General features: G+C 44.5%; 2 protein-coding genes across 6 annotated transcripts in view; one reads left to right on the forward strand and one right to left on the reverse strand.

Moving 5' to 3' along the window:
• Positions 1 to 23,373, reverse strand: part of lrrc74b (leucine rich repeat containing 74B) — a 150,942-nt gene extending 127,569 nt beyond the window's left edge. Inside the window, exons 1-2 of the mRNA XM_072247581.1 lie at positions 23,212 to 23,373; positions 12,903 to 13,056 (exon numbers count right to left, since the gene is read on the reverse strand). Of these exons, the coding sequence (XP_072103682.1) occupies positions 12,903 to 13,056; positions 23,212 to 23,373 (316 nt within the window). The remainder of the gene's footprint in view (positions 1 to 12,902; positions 13,057 to 23,211) is intronic.
• Positions 23,374 to 23,896: 523 nt separating this feature from the next.
• The window catches only part of chek2 (checkpoint kinase 2), a 96,220-nt gene continuing 95,847 nt past the window's right edge, over positions 23,897 to 24,269 (forward strand). For 2 of the 5 annotated variants that reach the window (XR_011883675.1, XM_072247577.1), the window contains exon 1: positions 23,959 to 24,269. This exon is cut by the window's right edge and continues 352 nt beyond it. Coding sequence is in view for 1 of the 5 variants with exons in the window: in XM_072247579.1 (XP_072103680.1) it covers positions 23,949 to 23,951 (3 nt within the window). In the remaining 4 variants the exon portion in view is untranslated. The other 3 variants (XM_072247579.1, XM_072247576.1, XM_072247575.1) reach the window with 3 other exon arrangements.

Raw genomic sequence — 24,269 nt, forward strand, 5'->3', positions numbered from 1 at the left:
TCGAATAAGTCCCTTCAATCACATGGCACATGGATGTAAGGAAGATGGAGGGATATGGACATAGTGTAAGTAGGAAGGATAAGTGTTTGGGTGTTTTTGAGTTGCTTTTTGGCTGGTTTGGCATAACACTGCGGTTGTTAAGAAGGCATATGGTGTGTTGGCCTTCATCAACTGTGGAATTGAGTTCAAGAACTGTGAGGTAATGTTATGCTATATTAGACCTTAGTTATACCCCACTTGAAGTACTGTGTTCAGCTCTGGTCAGTTCATTACAGGAAGGATGTGGATACTATAGAGAGTGTAGAGGAGATTTACAAGGATGTTTCCTGGATTAGAGAGCATGCCTTATGAGAATAGGTTGAGTGAACTTGGCCTTTTCTCCTTAGAGCAACAGAGGATGAGAGATGTCCTTGTAAAGGTGTATAAGATGTTGAGAGACATTGATCGTGTGGATAGCCAGATGCTAAGACGAGGGGGCATAGTTTTAAGGTGCTTGGAAGTAGGTGCAAAGGGGATGTCAGAGGTAAGTTACTCACACAGAGAGTGGTGGATGCGTGGAATGCACTGCCAGTGAAGGTGGTAGAGGTGGATACAATAGGATCTTTTAAGAGACTCTTAGATAGGTACATGGAGCTTAGAAAAATACAGAGCTATGCGGTAGGGAAATTCTAGGCAGTTTCTAGAGTAGGTTACATGGTCAGCACAACATTGTGGGCTGTAGGGCCTATTATGTGGTATAGATTTCTATGTTTCTATGTAACCACCACCCTCTGTCTTCTATGTGCAAGCCAATTCTGAATTAAAACAACCAATTCGTTGCAGAGTCCATGCACCTTAATCTTCTAGATGAGGCTCTCATGAGGGACTTTTGTCAAATACCTTACTAAAATCCATGTAGACAACATCCATTGCCCTAACCTCATCAGGTCCTCTTGTCACCTTGTCAAAAAACTCAATCAAGTTGGTAAGGCATGACCTGCCATGCAGAAAGCCATGCAGACTCTCCCTGATTAGGCCATGGGCTTCGAAAATGCTCATATATCCTATCCCTAAGAATTTTCTGCTGCAATTTCCCTAAAACTGATGTGGGACTCACCAGTCTATAGTTTCCAGGATTTTCCCTTGTTCTCTCCTTAAACAGAGGTACAACATTAGCCACTCACTAGTCCTCTGGGACCTTACCTGTGGCTAGAGGGGACACGAAAATACTGGTTAAGGGCCCAGCAATCTTGTCTTGTGCCTCCTTTAATAACCTGGGGGTAAATCTCACTGAAATGCCTCCTCAATCCAGTCTTCCCAAGGCACTGTGACCACCTGTTTCAAAGTTTCTGACAGAATGACCATGTCAGGGCTCAGCGATGATGAAGAAAGACAGCCAGGGACCTTTAATTCCTTGCCAAGATCAACTTGCCAGTCAGATGCTGTGGCAAGCAAGCCTGCTGGTGGTCTTGTCTGAAGCTGCGGTTGGTCTCCAACTTTGACAACTTTCTTGGTTAGCAAAGGTACTTACTGTTGTTAATAGCCAGGCAGATATAAACTATATAAAATAAAGTTATTGCAACATGTTACCACATTGTTTTACCCTAGAAAGTGACAATTGTATGTAAAGAATCTCTGCACCAAAGAATTGCGAACTATGTTAAGGCACACAGTTTATTTAAAAGAACACATCACTTACCCAAATCCAGAGAGCTTGAACTAGTACAGCGGAGGCAAGCCTTACAGCGCTCTAGGTCTGCACTTCTGGAACATTACAAGCTAAAATAGCGTAATCTTCCAAACGTCGACTGTATCTCTCCCTATAGATGCTGCCTGGCCTGCTGTGTTCACCAGCATATTTTATGTGTGTTGCTTGAATTTCCAGCATCTGCAGATATCCTCATGTTTGTGTAATGTGCTCTCATGAACTTCCCACAGATGTTTAAGGTAAACTTATTGAATACAAGATTTCTAACCCAGATCTGTACCCCCAGATTCCATTAAGGAAATCAATTTACTGGTTATCAAGTATGAAGCAATAATGGTTAAAATATTTGCTACGGTTGATTTTAAACTTCACTGACAAGTATGTCATTTTGCAGTCACTGCATCCCTACAATGATCCCTGATTTTGCTCTCTTCTTCCTACCATAACGTCGCCAAATAACCATTAGATGTTGAAACATTGAGTATTAAGGCATCTCTTGTGATTTTCCCTTCCCAGAGCCCATCACTCTTTTCCCAGCTAAGAGGACTCCACTTTAACATGGTGCAAGCATGCTAGAAACACTGATTTGTATTTGTAGAAAGAGAAACATAGTTAATATTTCAGTTCGGAGACCATTCAATAGAACTTTTCAGCCAATGAAGGATCTCTGAACTGAAATATTTTCTTGGTTCCTTTTCTCAGAGATGTTGCCTGACCTGTTGAGTGTTTCTGGTAATTTATGGTCTTATTTTGGATTTTCAGCTGCATCTTTTCTAGCTTCCTGTTCACCATAGACTGAAAATCAAACTTTGACACCTTTGGTATATGGATATGCTATTGCAAACAGTGCATCTACACTATTGACAGTAATTTTTTTTTATACTGTATATCTCAGATGCTCCAACTACTAATTTTTTAGATTAGATTATGAGAACACTCAGTCCTCGTTTATTGTCATTTAGAAATGCATACATGCAGTAAGAAATGATACAATATTCCTCCAGAGTATTATCACAGAAAAACAGGACAATCCAAAGACTAACACTGACAGAACCACATAATTATAACATATAATTACAGCAGTGCAAAGCAATACCATAATTTGATAAAGAACAGACCATGGGCATGGTAAAAAAAGTCTCTAAGTCCCGATCGACTCCCGAGTCCCTGATAGCAGGCGGCAAAAGGGAGAAACTCCCTGCCATAAACTTCCAGGCATCGACAACTGCTGATGCATTGGAAGCACCCGACCACAGCCAACACTGAGTCCGTCCATCCGAAAACTTCGAGCCTCCAACAGCCCCTCTGATACAGCCTCCTGAGTGCCATCCTCTGCCAAGCGCCTTCAACCTCGCCCTGGCCGCCGAAACAAACAAAGCCGAGGATTCGGGGCCTTCTGCTCCGGAGATTCCGGACCACACAGTAGCAGCGGCAGAGAAGCAGGCATTTCAGAAGTTTCTCCAGATGTTCCTCCATCCTCTCATATCTGTCTCCATCAAATCAGAATTGTGCACGGTACCCTACTTGACAGATTACAGATATCATTCACCGGAGAGACTGCGCGTGCTGCGTCGCGCCGCCATCTTCTCCTCCACCTTTAAGCTGTGCCATAATATTTTCCCTTTTGTTTCAAGCAAGTCCTACATGTAACTGAGTGAAGTAACCATGTTTTCCATGATTCACTTATGAGATGATAAAAGCATGCTGACTTTGGCATGTGGCGGTGTGCTACACACAGCACTAGAATAACCACACGGAGTCAGTGAGTTGGACTTGCAATAAAGACATTTATTCAAACTTCGCGGCCTGCTTTAAAGCCTTCCCGTTCCCGCCCTCCCTGCTGGACTGTTGTGGGGAATGCATATTCCCAGACTCTTTCCGCACGCGGGATTATCCCCCTGCTGGTGAAGATGGCCTGGCGCCCTTTTTGGGGCCGGCCCTCTGTCTGTGCGCGCTGTTTCGTGAGCCAGTTCGTGGGTGCTAGAAAATGGGTCGCCACATAACCCCCCCCAGAACCGGCGATACCTCCCCCAATGTCCGCAGTCTGGATTGGCCTCTGTTTGGGGGGTCTGCCCCTGCGCCGCAGTGCCTGAGTCTGGACCGGCTGCGCCAAGTCCACATGGGCCGGTTTGAGTCGGTCCACCGTGAAAACCTCCTCTCTCCCCCCAATGTCCAGCACGAACATGGACCCGTTGTTCCTGATCACCTTAAATGGCCCCTCATAGGGCCGCTGTAGCGGTGCCCGGCGTCCGCCCCATCATACAAAAAGAAACTTACAGTTCTGCAGGTCTTTGGGTACGCAGGTCAGGCTCTGTCCATGCTGTGAAATGGGTATGGGGGCCAGGTTACCGAGCCTCTCCCATAGTCTGTCCAGGACTGTTGTGGGTTCTTCCTCTTGCCCCCTTGGGGCTGGTATGAACTCTCCTGGGACGACCAGGGGTGCGCCGTACACCAACTCGGCCGACGAGGTGTGCAGATCTTCCTTGGGCGCAGTGCGCATTCCGAGCAGGACCCAGGGAAGCTCATCCACCCAGTTAGGCCCTTCCAGGCGGGCCATGAGAGCCGACTTCAGGTGACGGTGGAAACGCTCCACTAGTCCGTTCGACTGTGGGTGGTAGGCAGTTGTGTGGTGTAGCTGTGTTCCTAAAAGGCTGGCCATAGCTGACCACAGGCTGGAGGTGAACTGGGCGCCCCTGTCGGAGGTAACGTGGGCTGGTACCCCGAAGCGGGCTACCCAGGTTGCGATTAGTGCTCGGGCGCAGGATTCGGAGGTGGTGTCAGTGAGCGGGACTGCCTCTGGCCATCTGGTGAACCGGTCTATCATAGTTAGGAGGTACCGCGCTCCTCGCGACACTGGCAGGGGCCCCACGATATCCACATGGATGTGGTCGAACCTCCGGCAGGTGGGTTCGAACTGCTGCGTCAGAGCCTTGGTGTGCCGCTGCACCTTGGCCATTTGGCACTGCATGCACATTTTGGCCCATTCACTGACCTGCTTACGCAGCCCATGCCACACGAACTTGTTGGCGACCAGCCGGACGGTTGTCCTGATGGAGGGGTGCGCTAAGTTGTGAATGGATTCGAAAACCCGCCGGCGCCAGGCTGCTGGGACGACAGGGCGGGGTTGGCCGTTAGCTACGTCACATAGTAGGGTCCTCTCACCTGGGCCTACGGGGAGGTCTTGGAGCTGCAAACTGGAGACTGCAGTCCTGTAACTGGGGATCTCAGCGTCTGCCTGCTGTGCCTCTGCCAGCGCTGCATAGTCCACCCCCTGGGACAGGGCCTGTATGGTAGGTCTGGATAGTGCGTCCGCCACGACGTTGTCCTTTCCCGAGACATGCCGGATGTCCGTCGTGTACTCAGAGATGTAGGACAGATGTCGCTGCTGGCAGGACGACCAGGGGTCGGACACCTTCGTGAACACAAAGGTAAGCGGTTTGTGGTCTGTAAACGCGGTGAAGGGCCTACCTTCTAAGAAGTACCTGAAATGTCGGATTGCCAGGTATAGTGCCAATAGCTCCCGGTCAAAAGCACTGTATTTGAGTTCGGGTGGTCGTAGGTGTTTGCTGAAGAACGCCAGGGGTTGCCAGCGACCCTCGATGAGTTGTTCCAGCACTCCACCGACTGCTGTGTTGGATGCATCCACCGTGAGGGCAGTAGGAACGTCCGTTCTGGGGTGCACTAGCATCGCGGCGTTTGCCAAGGCTTCTTTGGTTTTAACGAAAGTGGCTGCGGCCTCTTCGTCCCAGGTAATGTCCTTGCCCTTACCCGACATCAGAGTGAACAGGGGGCGCATGGTTCGGGCTGCTGAGGGGAGGAAACGGTGATAGAAATTCACCATACCCACGAATTCCTGCAGGCCTTTGATTGTGTTGGGTCGGGGGAAATGGCGGACCGCATCTACCTTGGCGGGCAGAGGGATTGCCCCGTCTTTCGTAATCCTGTGGCCCAGTAAGTCGATGGTGTCGAGTCCGAACTGGCATTTGGCTGGGTTGATTGTAAGGCCGAATTCACTCAGGCAGGAGTAGAGCTGGCAGAGGTGGGACAGATGCTCTTGACGACTACTGCTGGCTATGAGAATGTCATCCAAATAGATGAATGCAAAGTCCAGGTCATGTCCCACCGTGTCCATTAGCCGCTAGAACGTCTGTGCGGCATTCTTTAGACCAAACAGCATTCGGGGGAATTTGAAAAGTCCAAACGGGGTGATGAGGATATCGGGGTGTTTTGGGGATATCGTCCGGATGTACCGGGATTTGATGGTATTCCCGGACGAGGTCTACCTTGAAAAAGATCCTTGCGCCATGTAGGTTTGCTGCAAAGTCTTGAATGTGCGGCACGGTGTAGCGGCCTGGCGTTGTAGCCTCGTTCAGTCTGCGGTAGTCACCGCTTGGTCTCCAGCCCCCCCGTTGCCTTGGGCACCATGTGCAGGGGGGAGGCCCATGGGCTGTCGGACCGTTGTATGATCCCCAATTCCTCCATCTTCTTGAACTCCTCCTTCGCCAGTGGGAGCTTGTCCGGGGGAAGCCTTCGAGCACGGGCGTGGAGGAGTGGTCCCTGGGTCGGGATGTGGTGCTGTACTCTGTGTCTGGGCATGGCTGCCGTGAACTGCGGTGTCAGTACTGATGGGAAATCCACCAGGACCCTTGTGAATTCATCGTTGGACAGCGTGATGGAGTTCAGGTGTGGGGCTGGCAACTTTGCTTCACCCAGGGAGAACGTTTGAAAAGTTTTGGCGTGGACTAGTTGCTTCCCTTGCAGGCCGACCAGCAGGCTGTGGGCTCGCAGAAAATCCGCACCCAGGAGTGGTTGGGCCACGGCGGCCAATGTGAAGTCCCACGTGAACCGGCTGGAGCTGAACTGTAGCCGCACCGTGCGGGTGCCGTAGGTTCGTATTGTGCTGCCATTTGCGGCCCTCAGGATGGGTCCGAGTTCTCTGTTGCAGGTGTCGTAACTCATTGGAGGTAAAACGCTGATCTCCGCTCCGGTGTCGACCAAAAATCAGCGGCCCGACTGCAGACGTACAGGAGGCTGTCCTGATGGCCAGCCGCCGTAGTGATCGGCAGCGGCTGGGCCTTGGCGTTTCCCGGGAATTCGCAGGGTGGTCTATAGCGGCGGGCCTCTGTGCCCCAACGCTGGCGGTAGAAGCACTATTGTTTGTTGGGCTCTGCTTCCGGGCCTGGTCTGGTCTGTCGTTGGGCACGTGGCTTGGTGATCTGTGCGACGGATGCCCCTCTCTCCTTCTTGGCATTCCACAACACATCTGCTCGGGCCATCACCTCCCGGGGGTCGCTGAAATCTGTGTCGGACAGCAGCAGGCATATGTCCTCGGGCAGTTGCTCTAGGAACGCCTGCTCAAACACGAGGCAAGGTTTGTGTCCTTCAGCCAGGGCCAACATTTCGTTCATTAATGCCGACGGCGGCCTGTCTCCAAATCCATCCAGGTGCATTAAGCGGCATACTCGTTCACGCCGTGAGAGTCCAAAAGTCCTTATGAGCAGGGCTTTGAATGCTGTGTATTTGCCGTTCTCCTGGGGCGACTGTATAAACTCCTCAACTTGTGCAGCAGTCTTTTGGTTGAGGGAGCTCAGCACGAGGTAGTAGCGAGTGGACTCCGAGGTTATCTGCCAAATGTGGAATTGTGCTTCTGCCTGTTCAAACCACAGACGGGGTCTCAGCGGCCAAAAGCTTGGCAGTTGTAACGAAACTGCGTGAACAGATGCGGCGTCGATCATCTCTGGCCCAAATAAAGTTTGGGCTGTCGGGGTCACCAAATGTAGCGTGTGCTACACACAGCACTAGAATAACCACACGGAGTCGGTGAGTTGGAGTTGCGATAAAGAGATTTATTCAAACTTCGCGGCCTGCTTTAAGGCCTTCCCGTTCCCGCCCTCCCTGGGGCGGGACTGCTGTGGGAAATGCATATTCCCAGACCCTTTCCGTGCGCGGGATTTTCCCCCTGCTGGTGAAGATGGCCTGGCGCCCTTTTTGGGGCCAGCCCTCTGCCTACGCACGCTGTTTCGTGAGCTGGTTCGTGGATGCTAGAAAATGGGTCACCACAGGCACATCATAAAATGGGCCAAAGTCAGCATGGCTTCCTTAAGGGAAAACCTTGCCTGACAAATATGTTGGAATTATTTGAGGAAATAACAAGCAGGATGGACAAAGGAAAATCAATGGATGTTGTATAATTGGATTTTCAAAAGTCTTCGACAAGGCGCCACATGTGGTTTCTTAGCAAGATATGAGCAAATGGTATTACAGGAAATATACTAGCATGGATAGAGCATTGGCCGATTGGCCGGAGACAAAGAATGGGAATAAAGGGAACCTTTTCTGACTGTCTGCTGGTAACTAGTGGTGTTCCACAGGGGTTAGTATTGGGACTGTTTCATTTTACTTTGTATGGCAATGGTGTGAATAATCAGAATCAGGTTGAATACCACCGCCATGTGTCATGAAATTTGTTAACTTTGCGGTAGCAGTACAATGCAACAAATGATAAATATAGAAAAAACTGAATTACAGTAAATATATATGTGTACTGTATATTATATAGTTAAATTAAATAAGTAGTGCAAAAAAAAAGTTTTTTTAAAAGTAGATAGGTAGTGTTCATGGGTTCAATGTCCATTTAGAAATCAGATGGTAGAGGGGAAGAAGCTGTTCCTGAATCGCAGAGTGCGTGCTTTCAGGCTCCTGTACCTCCTTTCTGTTGGTGACAATGAGAAGGGGGCATGTCCTGGGTGGTGGGGGGTGCTTAATGATGGACACCACTCCTTGAAGATGTCTTGATCCTATGGAGGCTAGTAACCATGATGGAGCTGACTAATTTTACAACTCTTTGCAGGTTACTTCGATCCTGGGCAGTGGACCATCCATACCAGATGTTGATGCAGCCAGTCAGAATGCTCTCCATTGTACATCTGTAGAAATTTTCCAGTGTTTTGGGCAACATATCAAATCACCTCAAACTTCTAATTACATATATAGCCTCTGTCTTGCTTTCTTTATAGCTGCATCAATATGTTGCACGGCCACTCCGGTGATTGGTATCTGTAATCTGTCAAACAGGGTGCCGTGCACAATTCTGATTTGATGGAGACAGACGTGAGAGAACGGAAGAACATCTGGAGAAACTTCTGAAACGCCTTTTTCGCTGCCGCTGTTACTTTGTGATCCCGAATCTCCGGAGGAGTAGGACCTGAATCCTTGGCTTTGCTTGTTGCTCGGCGGCCGGGACGGGGTCAGAGCGCTCGGCAAAGATGGTACTCGGTGCTCGGTGTCAAAGGGCTGGTTGGAGGCTCGAAGTTTTCGGATGGACTCAGAGTCAGCTGGGGTCGGGTGCGTCTAATGCATCAACAGTTGTCGGTGCCTAGAGGTTTATGGCAGAGAGAGTTAGAGAGTTTCTCCCTTCTGCCGCCTGCTATCACAGACTATCGAGAGTCGATTGGAACTTTGAGACTTTTTTTAACCATTCGCATGGTCTGCTTTGTGTGTGTGTATAGATATATATATATCTATACACACACACACACACACACACACACACACACACACACACATATACATATATATACTGTAACTATATGTTATAATTATGTGGTCTTGTCAGTGTTAGTCTTTGGTTAGTCCTTTTTTTTGTGATATCACTCTGGAGGAACATTGTATCATTTCTTAATGCATGCGTGCATTTCTAAATGACAATAAATGAGAAGTGAGTGTCCTCATAATCTAATATGTTGGGACCAGTTTATGTCTTAGAACATAGAACATAGAACATAAAATAGTACAGCACAGTACAGGCCCTTTGGCCCACAATGTTGTGCCGACCCTCAAACCCTGCCTCCCATATAAGCCCCCACCTTAGATTCCTCCATATACTTGTCTAGTAGTCTCTTAAACTTCACTAGTGTATCTGCCTCCACCACTGACTCAGGCAGTGCATTCCACACACCAACCACGCTCTGAGTAAAAAACCTTCCTCTAATATCCCCCTTGAACTTCCCACCCTTTACCTTAAAGCCATGTCCTCTTGTATTGAGCAGTGGTGCCCTGGGGAAGAGGCGCTGGCTATCTACTCTATCTATTTCTCTTATTATCTTGTATACCTCTATCATGTCTCCTCTCATCCTCCTTCTCTCCAAAGAGTAAAGCCCTAGCTCCCTTAATCTCTGATCATAATGTATAGTTTCTAAACCAGGCAGCATCCTGGTAAATCTCCTCTGTACTCTTTCCAATGCTTCCACATCCTTCCTATAGTGAGGTGACCAGAACTGGACACAGTACTCCAAGTGTGGCCTAACCAGAGTTTTATAGAGCTGCATCATTACATCGCAACTCTTAAACTCTATCCCTCGACTTATGAAAGCTAACACCCCATAAGCTTTCTTAACTACCCTATCCACCTGTGAGGCAACTTTCAGGGATCTGTGGACATGTACCCCCAGATCCCTCTGCTCCTCCACACTACCAAGTATCCTGCCATTTACTTTGTACCACCTCACACTTCTCCGGGTTGAACTCCATCTGCCACTTCTCAGCCCACTTCTGCATCCTATCAATGTCTCTCTGCAATCTTTGACAATCCTCTACAGTATCTACAACACCACCAACCTTTGTGTCATCTGCAACTTGCCAACCTACCCTTCTACCCCCACATCCAGGTCGTTAATAAAAATCACAAAAAGTAGAGGTCCCAGAACAGATCCCTGTGGGACACCGCTAGTCACAATCCTCCAATCTGAATGTACTCCCTCCACCACCACCCTCTGCCTTCTGCAGGCAAGCCAATTCTGAATCCACCTGGCCAAACTTCCCTAGATCCCATGCCTTCTAACTTTCTGAATAAGCCTACCATGTGGAACCTTGTCAAATGCCTTACTAAAATCCATATAGATCACATCCACTGCACTACCCTCATCTATATGCCTGGTCACCTCCTCAAAGAACTCTATCAGGCTTGTTAGACACGATCTGCCCTTCATAAAGCCATGCTGACTGTCCCTGATCAGACCATGATTCTCTAAATGCCTATAGATCCTATCTCTAAGAATCTTTTCCAACAGCTTTCCCACCACAGACGTAAGGCTCACTGGTCTATAATTACCCGGACTATCCCTACTACCTTTTTTGAACAAGGGGACAACATTCGCTTCCTTCCAATCCTCCGGTACCATTCCCGTGGACAACGAGGACATAAAGATCCTAGCCAGAGGCTCAGCAATCTCTTCTCTCAGAGATATTCAGAGATATTGACACCCAGGAACTTGAAATCACTCACTCTCACTGCTTTTGAACCCTCTGTGATGATTGGTTTGTGTTCCCTCATCTTACCCTTTCCGAAGTCCACAATAATCTCTTTGCTGTTACTGACGTTGAGTGCAAGGTTGTTGCTGCAATACCACTCAACTAGCTGGTATACTGTATCTCACTCTTATATGCCCTCGCGTCACCATCTGAGATTCTGCCAACAACGGTTGTAAAATCAGCAAATTTATAGATGGTATTTGAGCTGTGCCTAGCTACACAGTCATGGTTATAGAGAGAGTAGAGCATTAGGCCAGTGTTGATTGTCAACAAACTGGAGATGTTATTACCAATCCATACGGATAATGGTCTTCCGGTTAGAAAGTCGATGATCCAGTTGCAGAGGAAGGTACAGATAACAGAACTAATGGCTTTGTGGCCAAGTTTACGGGCAATACAAAGATAGGTGGAAGAGCAGGTAGTATTGAGGAAGGTGGGAGGCTGCAGAAGGACATGGACAGATTAGGAGAATGGGCAAAGAAGTGGCAGATGGAATACAGTATCAGGAAATGTATGATCATACACTTTAGTAGAAGGAATGAAAGTGTAGACTTTTATGGATCAGCAATGACCAACTGGCGGCGCAGACTCAATGGGATGAATCGCTTCATTCTGCTCCAATGTCTTATTGAAATTGGTCAACAAGTTTCACCATAAAACTCATCTCTCAGCAGAGACATAAGAGACTGCAGATGCTGGGATCTGAATCAACAAACTACTGAAAGAAGTGAGTGGGTTGAGCATCATCTGTGGCAGGAAAGGAATTGTTGATGTTCTAAGTCAAATACTGTATCAGGACTGGGAATAGGGTGATGGGGAGATGGTCAGTTTAAAAAGGGGCAAGGTGAGAAAGGTGGTCAGAGGAGTTCAAAGTTCAAAGTAAATTTATTATCAATGTATAATTAAATTCATTTTTATTGTAATTTACAGTTTTCAGAATTATGTATTGCAATGTCCTGCTGCCGCAAAACAATATGTTTCACGACTGATGCAAGTGGTGTTAACCCTGATTCTGACAAAGATGGAGAAACAAACAATGTGCAAAAAATGACAAACTGTGCAAATAAAAAAGAAAAACAAATAATAATAATAAATAAATAAATAAATAAATAAATAAAATTAAGAACGTAAGTTGTAGAGTCCTTGAAAATGAGTTCATAGGTTGTGGATTCATTATTGAGGTGAGTGAAGTTAACCACCTTGGTTCAGGAGCCTGATGGTTGAAGGGTAATTACTGTTTCTGAACCTTGTGGTGTGAGACATAAGGCCCTGTACTTCCTTCCCAATGGCAGCAACAAGAAGAGAGCATAGCCTAAATGATGGGTGTCCTTGATAATGCTTTCTTCTGACAGTACTCCTTGTAGATGTGCTTAATGGTGGGGAGGGTGTCTCATGTGATGGACTGGGCTGCATCCATTACATTTGTAGTCTCTTCTGTTTGTGAGCATTAGTGGTTCCATACCAGGCCATGAGCAACTAGGCTCTAAGATGACAGGTAGGTTGTGCCAGGCAAGGGATGGGAGAATGGGTGTTTTTAGAGACCTTGGCAGGTGAATGATAGATGGAGGCATAAAAGGAGAGAAAAAGAACATTCAACTATGAGTGGCCAGAATGTCTCCAGCAAACAGCAAAACTCAGCAAGCATGAATTCATGCACAGCAAACAAGAGTGAAAATCTGGACTGATAATGTATTCTCAGTCTAGGTTTCAGTGCAGACCAGAGATTCAACCTGCTATCTCAGTAATCAGTAGGGTTCAGAGCCCCACCAGTACAGTGAAATCAATTACTAGGCCAACACTTCCTTTTGTGATGTAGGACCTTGGATATAGTTTGTACATGCTACTGACAAAAAAAAAGTCCAGCATTGTTTGAAGTGTATCTAATGACATAGTAAATTTGCCTTACCAATCAGATCTGTATCTCTTTGATCAGTCTGCATCTCACCATCAGACAGTTCTTCACCTGATTCCTCAGAGGAACTGCTGACAGATTGTATAACTGTGCAAAGTTCTGCTTGTTCCTTCTTAAGATGATCCTTGCTATGTTTTCGAGCAATTATCTGGAAAGTTTAAAACAAGAAGGTAGATTTGTCATCACTAGGCTAATATTGCAAAACATTAGCTTTCAATGAAAAACAATTACATTTAATTAATTAATGATCCAAATAATAAAGAGTAATTTCATTTTGTAGATTAAAGTTAATTGAGTAGCTCAGTGGTCAAAAGAGGCCTCATGGTAGCTATCTAACAAAGATAAGGTAAGTAACAGTTAAGTCACTGAATGAGCAGCCATAGACAAGGAATATTGATCCACGGACAAAAATTAAAATATCACCAGAGCGGTTGTGTGATTTAAATTCAAGGAAATAAATAAATCCCGTTTTTAAAGGGAGTGAGTAATTATTATTACCAGGTTGTCACCTAGTTCACTAATGTGAAGAGACTGAAGATAGCCTGTCCGCAGTTGAAGGACAGGGTGAGTGTGTGGGTGGGTGGGTGGCTTGATGGGAGGGAGGAACAGGGCTTGTTTTTCTTTCTTCTGCTGTTGTTGCTCTGTCATTGTTGCTGTGTGTCCTTTCTGCTGAAGATTGTGAGAATTCCATGTTGGCACCAGAATGTGTGGCAACAGTTGTGGGCTACCCCAGAACACCCTTAGGTTGTTGGTTGATAACACAAATGACGCATTTCACTACGTTTCAATGTACACGTGAAAAATAAAAGAATCCGAGTCCGAATGTGCAACAGAGAAGGGAATCTGCTATTCTTACCAGATCTGGACTATAGGTCATTCCAAACTAACCAATGTAGTTGACTCTAAACAGCCTCTGTAGGTCAGGGATAGTCTGGTATGAACTATAAATGTCCTCATTGGTTCCACGGAAAAATAACTTGAATGCAGAAGCTGTGGTTGTTCTACTTGGAGCAAAGAACGTTGAGAGGAGATTGAATCGAGGCTAGTAAGGTCATGGCTGGCTTAGATAGAATAAAAAAGCAGAAGCTGTCCCATTAATGTGAGGTTCAACAACAGTGGGTACATATTTTATGTCATTGATTTAAAAAATAAGTGATGTACAGGTGGTAGAGACAGAATCAATAAGGTCTTTCAAAACAAAATCACATTGGCGTTTGCGAAGAAATAATTTGGAGTGTTATGGGAAGAAAGGAGTCAAACTGGATTAACATTTGCTTTAAAAGGAGTTAATAATACAGTACATGAAGACGAAGCAACCTCATTCTGTGCTTTAACAATGCAATATCCTGCAAAGGAATTAAAAACAAAGTTTTCCATTCTCTACAACAAAAACATACCTCAAAATTTAAAGGAAGAAAGTGTTGGCCAGGGGATTCATCAGAGGATCTCCTGATCTTAGTACTCTATCAAAAGTCAACATAAAATTGGAAGATATGATGGCATGGTTGTACAGCCAGTAGAATGCTACCTCACAACTCCAGCAACCTGGATTTGATCCTGACCCCTGATGCTGTCTATGTGGAATTTGCATATTCTCACTCGGGTTTCTTCCAAATGTCTCCTAGAATGTAGAATATAGTGGTGGTAGGATTGGGAGATGATGAGAATGTTGGAAAAATAAAGATTTGCTATATTTGTCATGTTTACATCAAAACATAAGAGTCAAATGTGTCATTTCTGTTAACTGCCAACAGTCTGAGAATGTGCTGGAGGAAGCCCAAAAGTATTACTATGCTTCTGGCTCCAACACATCATGCCCACAACTTACTAACCCAAATCCATTTGTCTCTGGAATATAGGAGAAAACCAGAACACCTGGCGGATACCCACGTAGTCATGGGGAGAACATACAAACTCCTTCCAGACAGTGGAGGGAATTGAACCCCAATCACTGATCACTGTCCATGTAAAGTGTTGCGTTAATTGTTAAAATAACATGCCGCCCTTATCTTTTATCTTCCAAGATTTATGTTTTAGATGATTTTACTTTTAAACCAGTTGTGCAGCAGAGGAAAATTAAAACCTCAGGAAGAAAAAAATCAGTTATCTATTGAATTGTATTGAATTGGTTTATTATTGGCACAGTGTACCAAGACACAGTGAAAAGCTTATCTTGCATACAGATCGGTTCTTTATAGCTGCATCGATATGTTGTGCATTGATGGACAATAAGGTAAAACAATAATAATGCAGAATAAACTGTAATAGCAATAGAAAAAGTACAGTGTAGTTAAACAATAAGGTGCAAAGTTATAATGAGATAGAACGTGAGATGAGGAGTGGATTTTAGGAAACTTTTTAATAGTCTTATATTAGTGGGGTAGAAGCTGTCCAAAAGGAAAACACAACACAAATCCTGTTACATTTTAATTCAGTGTTCAATAAGGAATTTTCTAAATTTTAGAGTGAAGTTGACAAAGTAGCTTTATTAAAACTGCTTATAGATTATTGGAATACACTTTTTTCAGATCTATGCAACTGGGAAATCTGAATTTATTGACACCTTGGGGTGTCTACAAAAAATAACATACTCATGGGATCACAAGAATATTGGGAGACATCTACAAATGAAGATCTCTGCATAATCTTTGGGGACTCACTCCTGTAGATCACCATAAACATTGACAGACTGTACATATTTTCATACTCCAGTGCATCACTAGAAATATTGACACACCCCCAGATATTTCTAAAAATGCTGACAATCATTTGGTGTAAGGGTAGTGCTGCTGTGACATTGCTTGGGAAGGTGTAAAACTATTGTAAGATTAGTTGGCCATTATAGATACTGTAGATTAGTTGGTGACTATTGGAAGGTATTTGGCCACTACTGTAAAATTAATTGACCACTATTGGAATGGCCACTGAATTACCCCAAATGTGTGACAGGAGAATTGAGCCAAGTTAATGTGCAGACGAAGTAAATAGGTTAGAGGGAAAATAATAGGTTTGCAACCAAGAGCATAGCAATGTGCCCGAAATGTTCATATCATCTGTACATTTACACTTCAATCAACATGATTAGAAGCTAATTATCTGGCCATTATCGCATTGCTTTTTACATACAAATACATTGCCATTTTTCCTACATTTACAACAGTTCACAACTATATCGTACTCTGTTTTCTTTCTGTAAAGGTCCCAAAGGACTGGAAAACTGCAGCACATAAGCACATAGGTTGATGATAATGTATCAGCATAGATAGAGAGATAGAGGATTGGCTAATTTATAGAAAACAGAGTTAGAATAAATGGGCCATATTGTGATCTCAACTGCCACCCTGCAACATGTATTAATAGCAGATGAACAAGCCAAATGCAGATTTTTTGATGATAACTAAAGAAGTAGGTTAGCAAATTGAGGAAGACACAAAGATTTTGAAGAGGGAAATAGATTGAGTGAGCAAGAAGTTGGCAAATATTAAATAATATGGGTACGTATGAAAGGAAAGTGAAAAAAAGCATTGTTTAATCCAATAAGGACTATAGAATCAAAGTTCAAAGTAAATTTATTATCAAAGTACTTATACCTTTATGTCAGCAAATGCAACCCTGAGATTTGTTCTCTTCTGGGCATACTCAATAAATCTAGGATACATATAGAATCAATGAAAGACCACACCCAACTGGATGGACAAACAACCAATGTGCCAAGACAACAAACTGTACCAATACAAAAGAAAAAAAGTAGTAACAATAATAAATAAATAAGCAATAAATATCAAGAACATAACATCAAGCACTCTTGAAAGTGAGTCTGGAGGTTGTGGGACCAGATTAGTGATGGGACAAGTGAAGTTATCCCCACTGACTCTCAAGAGCCTGATAGTTGAGCGGTAATAACTGTTCCTGAATCAGGTGGTGTGGGTCCTGAGGCTCCTGTACCTTGCCCCTGATGGCAGCAGTGATAAGAGAGCATGACCTGGATGGTGGGGGTTCCTGATGATTGATTGTGCTTTCCTGTGACAGCACTCCATGTGCTCAACGGTGGGGAGGGCTTTGCCTGTGATGGACTGGGCCATATCCACTTCCTTTTGCAGGTTTTTCAATTCAAGGACATTGGTGTTTCCATATTAGGCCGTAATGCAACCTGTCAATATATTCTCCATATAATCTCCATATAATCTACAGAAGTGTGGTAGAGAACAGTAGTAAAGATGTGGTCTTCAGATTACAATGGGAGATACAAAATGCATGCCAAAAGGACATTGTTACGATTATCGTTAAGGATATCAGTATGCAAGTTGATTGGGAAAATCAGGTTGGTGCTGGATCCCAAGCGGAGGATTTCCTAGAATGCCTATGAGATGGCCTTTTAGAGCAGCTCATGGTTGAGCACACTAGGAGATCAGCTGTTCTGGACTGGGTGTTGTACAATAAACCGGAATTAGTTAGTGAGCTTAAGGTAAAGAATCAGAATCAGAATCAGGTTTAATATCACCGGCATATGTTGTGAAATTTGTTAACTTAGTGGCAGCAGTACAATGTAATACATGATAATTCAGACCAATATATAATATAAGGGAGATGAGGCTGAGTACAGGGCTACGGTAGGAAACTTTGTCACATGGTGTGAGCAGAATTATCTGCAGTTTAATGTGAAAAAGACTAAGGAGCTGGTGGTAGACCTGAGGAGAGCTAAGGTACCGGCGACCCCTGTTTCCATCCAGGGGGTCAGTGTGGACATGGTGGAGGATTACAAGTACCTGGGGATACGAATTGACAATAAACTGGACTGGACAAAGAACACTGAGGCTGTCTACAAGAAGGGTAAGAGCCATCTCTATTTCCTGAGGAGACTGAGGTCCTTTAACATCTGCCAGACGATGCTGAGGATGTTCTATGAGTCTGTGGTGGCCAGTGTGATCATGTTTGCTGTTGTGTGCTGGGGCAGCAGACACCAACAGAATCAACAAACTGATTCGTAAGGCCAGTGATGTTGTGGGGATGGAACTGGACTCTCTGACGGTGGTGTCTGAAAAGAGGATGCTGTCCAAGTTGCATGCCATCTTGGACAGTGTCTCCCATCCACTACATAATGTACTGGTTGGGCACAGGAGTACATTCAGCCAGAGACTCATTCCACCGAGATGCAACACGGAGCATCATAGGAAGTCATTCCTGCCTGTGGCCATCAAACTTTACAACTCCTCCCTTGGAGGGTCAGACACCCTGAGCCAATAGGCTGGTCCTGGACTTACTTCCTGGCATAATTTACATATTACTATTTAACTATTTATGGTTTTATTACTATTTAATTATTTATGGTGCAACTGTAACAAAAACCAATTTCCCCCGGGATCAATAAAGTATGACTACTATGACTGGACAAAAATAAATACATGAATTACAGTAAGCACATATATGTATCTTAAAGGTAAATAAAAAATAATTCTAAAACAGAAATAATTTAAAAAGTGAGGTAGTGTTCATGGCATCAATGTCCATTTAAAAATCGGATGGCAGAGGGGAAAAAGCTGTTCCTGAATTGTTGAGTGTGTGCCTTCAGGCTTCTGTACCTCCTTCTTGACAGTAACAATGAGGAGAGGGCATGTCCTGGGTGATGGGGGTCCTTAATAATGGACGCCGTCTTTCTGAGGCACCACTCCTTGAAGATGTCTTTGATATTACTGTTACGTACCCCGTAACTGGATTGCCAAACCAGCAGAAATGGACCACTCAGTTGGAGTCTGGATTACTGGAACTAAAAAAGTTTTATTAAAGAAATAAGCAACACAGTACTCTAATAGTAAGGAAATAAATGCAACAGTTTAGCAATGAATAAACACACATGTACACAGAACTAGGATAATAGGATCAATCAACCTCTATCGCAGTCTAGGGGTAAATGACCAGTTTCAAATGACGCAAAGTTCAGTTCAATTGAGTTCAATTCAGTTCGCAGTAATCACTGTTGTGCCATTGGGCGGGGAAAAGGAGAGAGAGCAAAAGCGAATGAATATTCAAAATGGATTCCACACAGACCTTCGATATTCCTCGCAGTTAGCTTTCGGGCGAGTCCTTGGTAATGTCTTCTGAGGTCACCGACTGTGACCCCTCCATTCCAGACACGATCGTTCTTCAGTGGTGAACCCGGCACCCAGGCAAGGGCGGACACACACCAGGTTCCCGCCGACCGTATCTTTCCACCCTGTGCATCTATGGCTGGTCCCGTGACAGACCTCCAAAACTCCCACCGACTTGTGGGGGCGCACCGCTTCCAGGGTCTCGTTACCTCGTGGTGTCGTGTGTGTTGTCTTAGCGAACCTGCCCCTTTTTATCCCCCTGCTGGGGTATTGCCTTTCCATCACACTTCAAACAGTTCAGGGTTCAAAAGGAGCCGGTCTTGACAATACCCAGACTGGTGTCTCCTTCCATTAAACTCTCTCGTCTCTTCATTAACATTTCCAAATGCTGCTCCATTGTCTTACTTATCTCTCCCTCCTGAAGACAGGTGGCAGATCAACTGTTGATCCCACTGGTGCTAGCACAGGACAGTTAACATCTTAGTCTATGTGTATTTTTGTAACCCTCTTTCATCACACTACAGAGGCTAGTACCCATGATGGATCTGACTAATTTTACAACTTTCTGTACCTTCTTTCAATCCTGTGCAGTAGCCCCTCCATACTAGTCAGTGATGCTGACTGTCAGAATGCTCTCCACAGTACACCTATAGAAGTTTTGCATCTGTTTTAAGTGACAAACCAAATCTCCTCAAACTCGTGAAACATAGCCACTGTCTTGCATTCTTTATAGCTGCATCGATATGTTGGGACCAGGTTAGATCCTCAGAGATCTTGACACCCAGGAACTTGAAAGTGCTCATTCTCTCTGCTTCTAGTCCCTTTATGCGGACTGGTTTGTGTTCCCTCGTCTTACACTTTCTGACATCCACAATCAGCTCTTTGGTGTTGCTGATGTGAGTGCAAGTTTGTTGCTGCGACACCACCCAACTAGCTGGTATATCTAGCTCCTGTATGCCCTCTCATATCCCTAAGGAATCCTTAGGGGCAAGTAATCATAATATGATGGAATTCACCCTGCAATTTGAGAACGAGCAGCTAACACAGATGTATCCGTTTTGTAGTAAATAGAGAAGCATGAGAGAGATCCTGGCCAAAATTGACTGGAAACAAACACTGGCGGGGATGACAGCAGAGCAGCAATGCTGAAATTTCTGGGAGCAATCCAGAAGGCACAGGACATATACAGTACATCCTGAAGTGGACGAAGTATTCTAAAGGCAGGATGACACAACCGGGGCTGACCACAGAAGTCACAGCCAGCAAAAATGCCAAGGACAGCACATGTAATAGAACAAAAAATAGTGGGCAGGTAGAGGACTGGGAAGCTTTTAAAAACCAACAGAAGGCAACTAAAAAATTCATAAAGAAAGAAAAGATTAAATACTAAGGTAAGCTAGCCAATATTAAAGAGGATACCAAAAGCTTCTTCCGATACATAAAATATCAAAGAGAGATTAGATATTGGACTGTTAGAATGTGATGCTACGGGAAAGATATTAGCATGGATAAAGCATTGACCGATTGGCAGGAGGCAAAGAGTGGGAATAAAGGGAGCCTTTTCAGGCTAGCTGCCAGTGACTAGTGGTGTTCTACAGGGATCTGTGTTGGAACTGCTTCTTTTTACGTTACATGTCAATGACTTAGGTGATGGAATTGATGACTTTGTGGCCAAGTTTGCGGATGATATGAAGATAGGTGGAGGGGCAGGTAGTTTTGGGGAAGTAGAAAGGCCACAGAAGGACTTAGATTAGGAGAATGGGAAATAAGCTGTAGATGGAATACAGTGTTGGGAAGTGTATGGTCATGCACTTTGGTAAAAGAAATAAAAGGATAGTCTATCTTCTGAATTGAGAGACAATTCAAGAACCTGAGGTGCTTGATAGCTAGGAGGGCCATTTTGTTGAAGTGGAAGGATACAACGGCTCCCACTTTGTCACAATGGTTCTCTCAAGTGATGCTATGTCTTAGTTTGGAGACAATTAGAAATCGAACCTTTGAACCTATGTTTGATTTTGAGAAAAGATGGGGTTCATTTGCTCGTTATTATCATTTGAGTTAATTGATGGATTCTCCACGATCTAATTGTAAATTTTTGGTACTTTTTTTTGGCCTGCGGTTTGATTTTTATCTTTAGAAGCTTTATGTATGACGCATGGCTCTGGGGTTGAACACCTAATGGGGTTTTTCTTTTTTCCCACTTTTCTTGCTTAGTAGGGTTTCTTTTTCATCACAAAATTTTGTCAATCTTTATATAATTTTTTTTCTTGAGACATTGTAAGTGTTGTTTACTTCGATGTATTCGTGTTTATTTTGGATAAAAATAATAAAAAGATTTGAAAAGAAAGACAAAAACCTGAGGTGCAAAGGGACTTGAGAATCCTCATGCAGGATTCCCTAAAGGTTAATTTGCAGGTAGAGTCAGTAGCGAGGTTAGCACTTATTTCAAGAGGACTAAAATATAAAAGCAGGGATATATGTAAAGTTAAGGTTTTATAAAGCACTGGTGAGGTGTCACTTGGGAATATTGTGAGCAGTTTTGGGCCCCTTATCTAAGAACGGATATGCTGACATTGGAGAGGGTTCAAAGGAGGTTCATGAAAATGATTCTGGGATTGAATGGCTTGTCATATGAAGAGCATTTGATGGCTCTGGGCCTGTATTCACTGGAATTCAGAAGAATGAGGGTGACATTGAAACTTATCAATAGAGTGGATGCGGAGGGGATGTTTCTTATTATGGGGGAATCTAAGACCAAAAGACACGGCCTCAGAATAGAGAGGCCTCCTTTTTGGACACAGTTGAGGAAGAATTTCTTCAGACAGAGAGCGGTGAATCTGTGGAATTTGTTTGCCACAGGCAGTTCCTCCACAAGTCTTTATGTATATTTAAGGTAGAGGTTGATTAGATTGATAATATAGGTCAGGGCATGAAGGGATACGGGCAGAAGGCAGGAGACTGGGGCTGAGAGGGAAAATGGATCAGCCATAATGAAATGAGAGAGCAAACGCGATGGGCCAAATGGCCTAATTCTGCTCCTATATCTTATGGTGTAACAGATCCGTGTGCTTAAGTCCATGAAATACAAACAATTCATTCAGATACAGCAAAATTTAATAAGATTAATGGAATCTGACCTTTATTACAAGGGGCATGAAGTTTTTAAATGAAAATGTACAAGGCACTAATACTATGGAATACCGTTTATAGTTTTGATCTCTACCAAGTTGCTTTGGACTTTTTTTTATTCAGTGCAATCGTGAACAATAGCCAGATCAGAAATGCTGATCAAGTCAGCTAGTTCCCAAAGAGTACTCTGATAGGCCAATCAGATGTTTCACTGCTGCTCAGCGATAACAGGCACACGGGTCGCTAGCCCCTGTACCCCAGAAACACACCTGAACAGTGCGGCAGAGGTATGTGCTATGCATGACCTGATCTGAAAGCATCAGGTTGACTCATAACAGATCGTGATCACGGTGGAACAGCTTTGTCAAGGATGCGGTGATCAGCACAAATGTACAAATTATACCTCCACTACCCCGGTATTTATTGTCTCTGGTCTCAGAAAACATGAAGGTGCTACACTGTATAAATGCAAACTTTATGACCTCTGCTCCTAGAGCCATTCTAGGTACTACAGTATATAAAAACAAACCCTTCTATTATGGTAAATACTGCCATTGCCCCTGCTGCTATGGATACTCAAGCTGCGATTATGGTCAAAACCTTCATTATCCCCGTTTCTAGAGGTTGCAAAGGTGATATACAAACGCAAGATTTGTAATTATGTCCAGAAGTAAAACTGGACTCTTTACCTCACAATCTACGTTATCATGGTCTTGCACCTTATTGCCTGCCTCCGTTCTCTGTAATGTAATATTTTATTCTGCAGTCTGTGATTGTTTTCCCTTTTACTACCTCGATGTACTGATTCGATGAAAGATCTGCAAGGATAGCATACAGAAAAGATTTTCCACTATACTGTAACCACAATAAATCGATTTACCATCTTCATCGCCTCTGCTCCTGGAGATACTAAAGGAGCTATACAAATAAAAGCCTTGCTATTATGATCAAGGTTCATTGTTTCCGCAACTGGAGGTAGGTGCTCTATAAATGCAAGCCTTATAATTAAAGTCCAGATCTTCTTTAACACTTGTTCTGGAGACAGTATAGAATGCGTGTAGCACAGTGCTAGTGCTGTATCTCCTTACTTTGTTGTCCACACTGCCTCGGCTCGGAGGATTGCTCGGCCTGTTGGGCAGTCTGCTACCGATACCCCTGGGGCGCAGGGTACCACCAACACCTGAATTCTCCTTAGTCTGCTCCCTCGGAGAGGACTCCGGCTCACTCTCTTGTCCCTTACTTGGTTCCATGACGATGGAGGAAACGTCTCACTCCCCCTCAAAGCCCGCGCCTCAACCTAGCCCGGCTACAGGTGATTGTCAGCTGAGACAACCAATAGCCATTCGGTGGTGGGCGGACCTGAAAGTTTTTAACCGGACAGAACGCGAGGGCCGGCCTTTGTCTGACCAGCAAGTTAGGTGGACTCACCCGTTGCTTCCCTGTTGTCATGGCGATGAACGTTGCCCACCCCCTTGCTGCAGCTCTCCCAGTAGCTAGCAATATAGTTTCTTTTCTGATTAAATCAACAGCGAGAAATACATTTAACCGAGAAGAACTCCGAACCCCTTTTAATAAAATATTTTTAAAATAAATGTTCAGGACCTGTGGCGATGCTAACCCAGAATGCCTTGCGCCTTTGAAATTAATTTTAAAATAATAATGACTTATATTTTAGTATTTTAATTAATACCATCATTGACTTGCACGTATGTGGTAAAATAGTAAATCAGGCTGTTTCAAGGGAGGGCAGCGCCGAGAGGTCAAAGGTGACAAGTTGACGCCACGTGCTCTCCACGAAGAAGTGAGAGAATGAGAAATATAGGTTATGGTGAGATATTATGATTGAAGTTCGCTTATTATGAAAGTAAATAGCGTTGGCACAGACTCAATACAGGGAAGGTGGTAAGCGTTCGGGTTGAGGTCTGGGCCGGACCTAACTTCCTTCCCCTGAACCGCCCCGCACCCTAATAGAGGTTCATTAATTCATGTTCTCCGCTTCCTCCTTCAGCGGCGTCTCGCTTTGCAGTTGCTGCCTTCCCCCTCTTTGTCACTGCCGTTCGTCAACGGGTTGACTTCACGGTGACAATCCCACGTTTAAAATTGGAGTATAACAGTTTCTGATAAACTCAGGGTAGGCGCGGGGATT

Source organism: Mobula birostris, chromosome 31 (assembly GCF_030028105.1).
Source record: "Mobula birostris isolate sMobBir1 chromosome 31, sMobBir1.hap1, whole genome shotgun sequence".
Lineage (NCBI taxonomy): Eukaryota > Metazoa > Chordata > Chondrichthyes > Myliobatiformes > Myliobatidae > Mobula > Mobula birostris.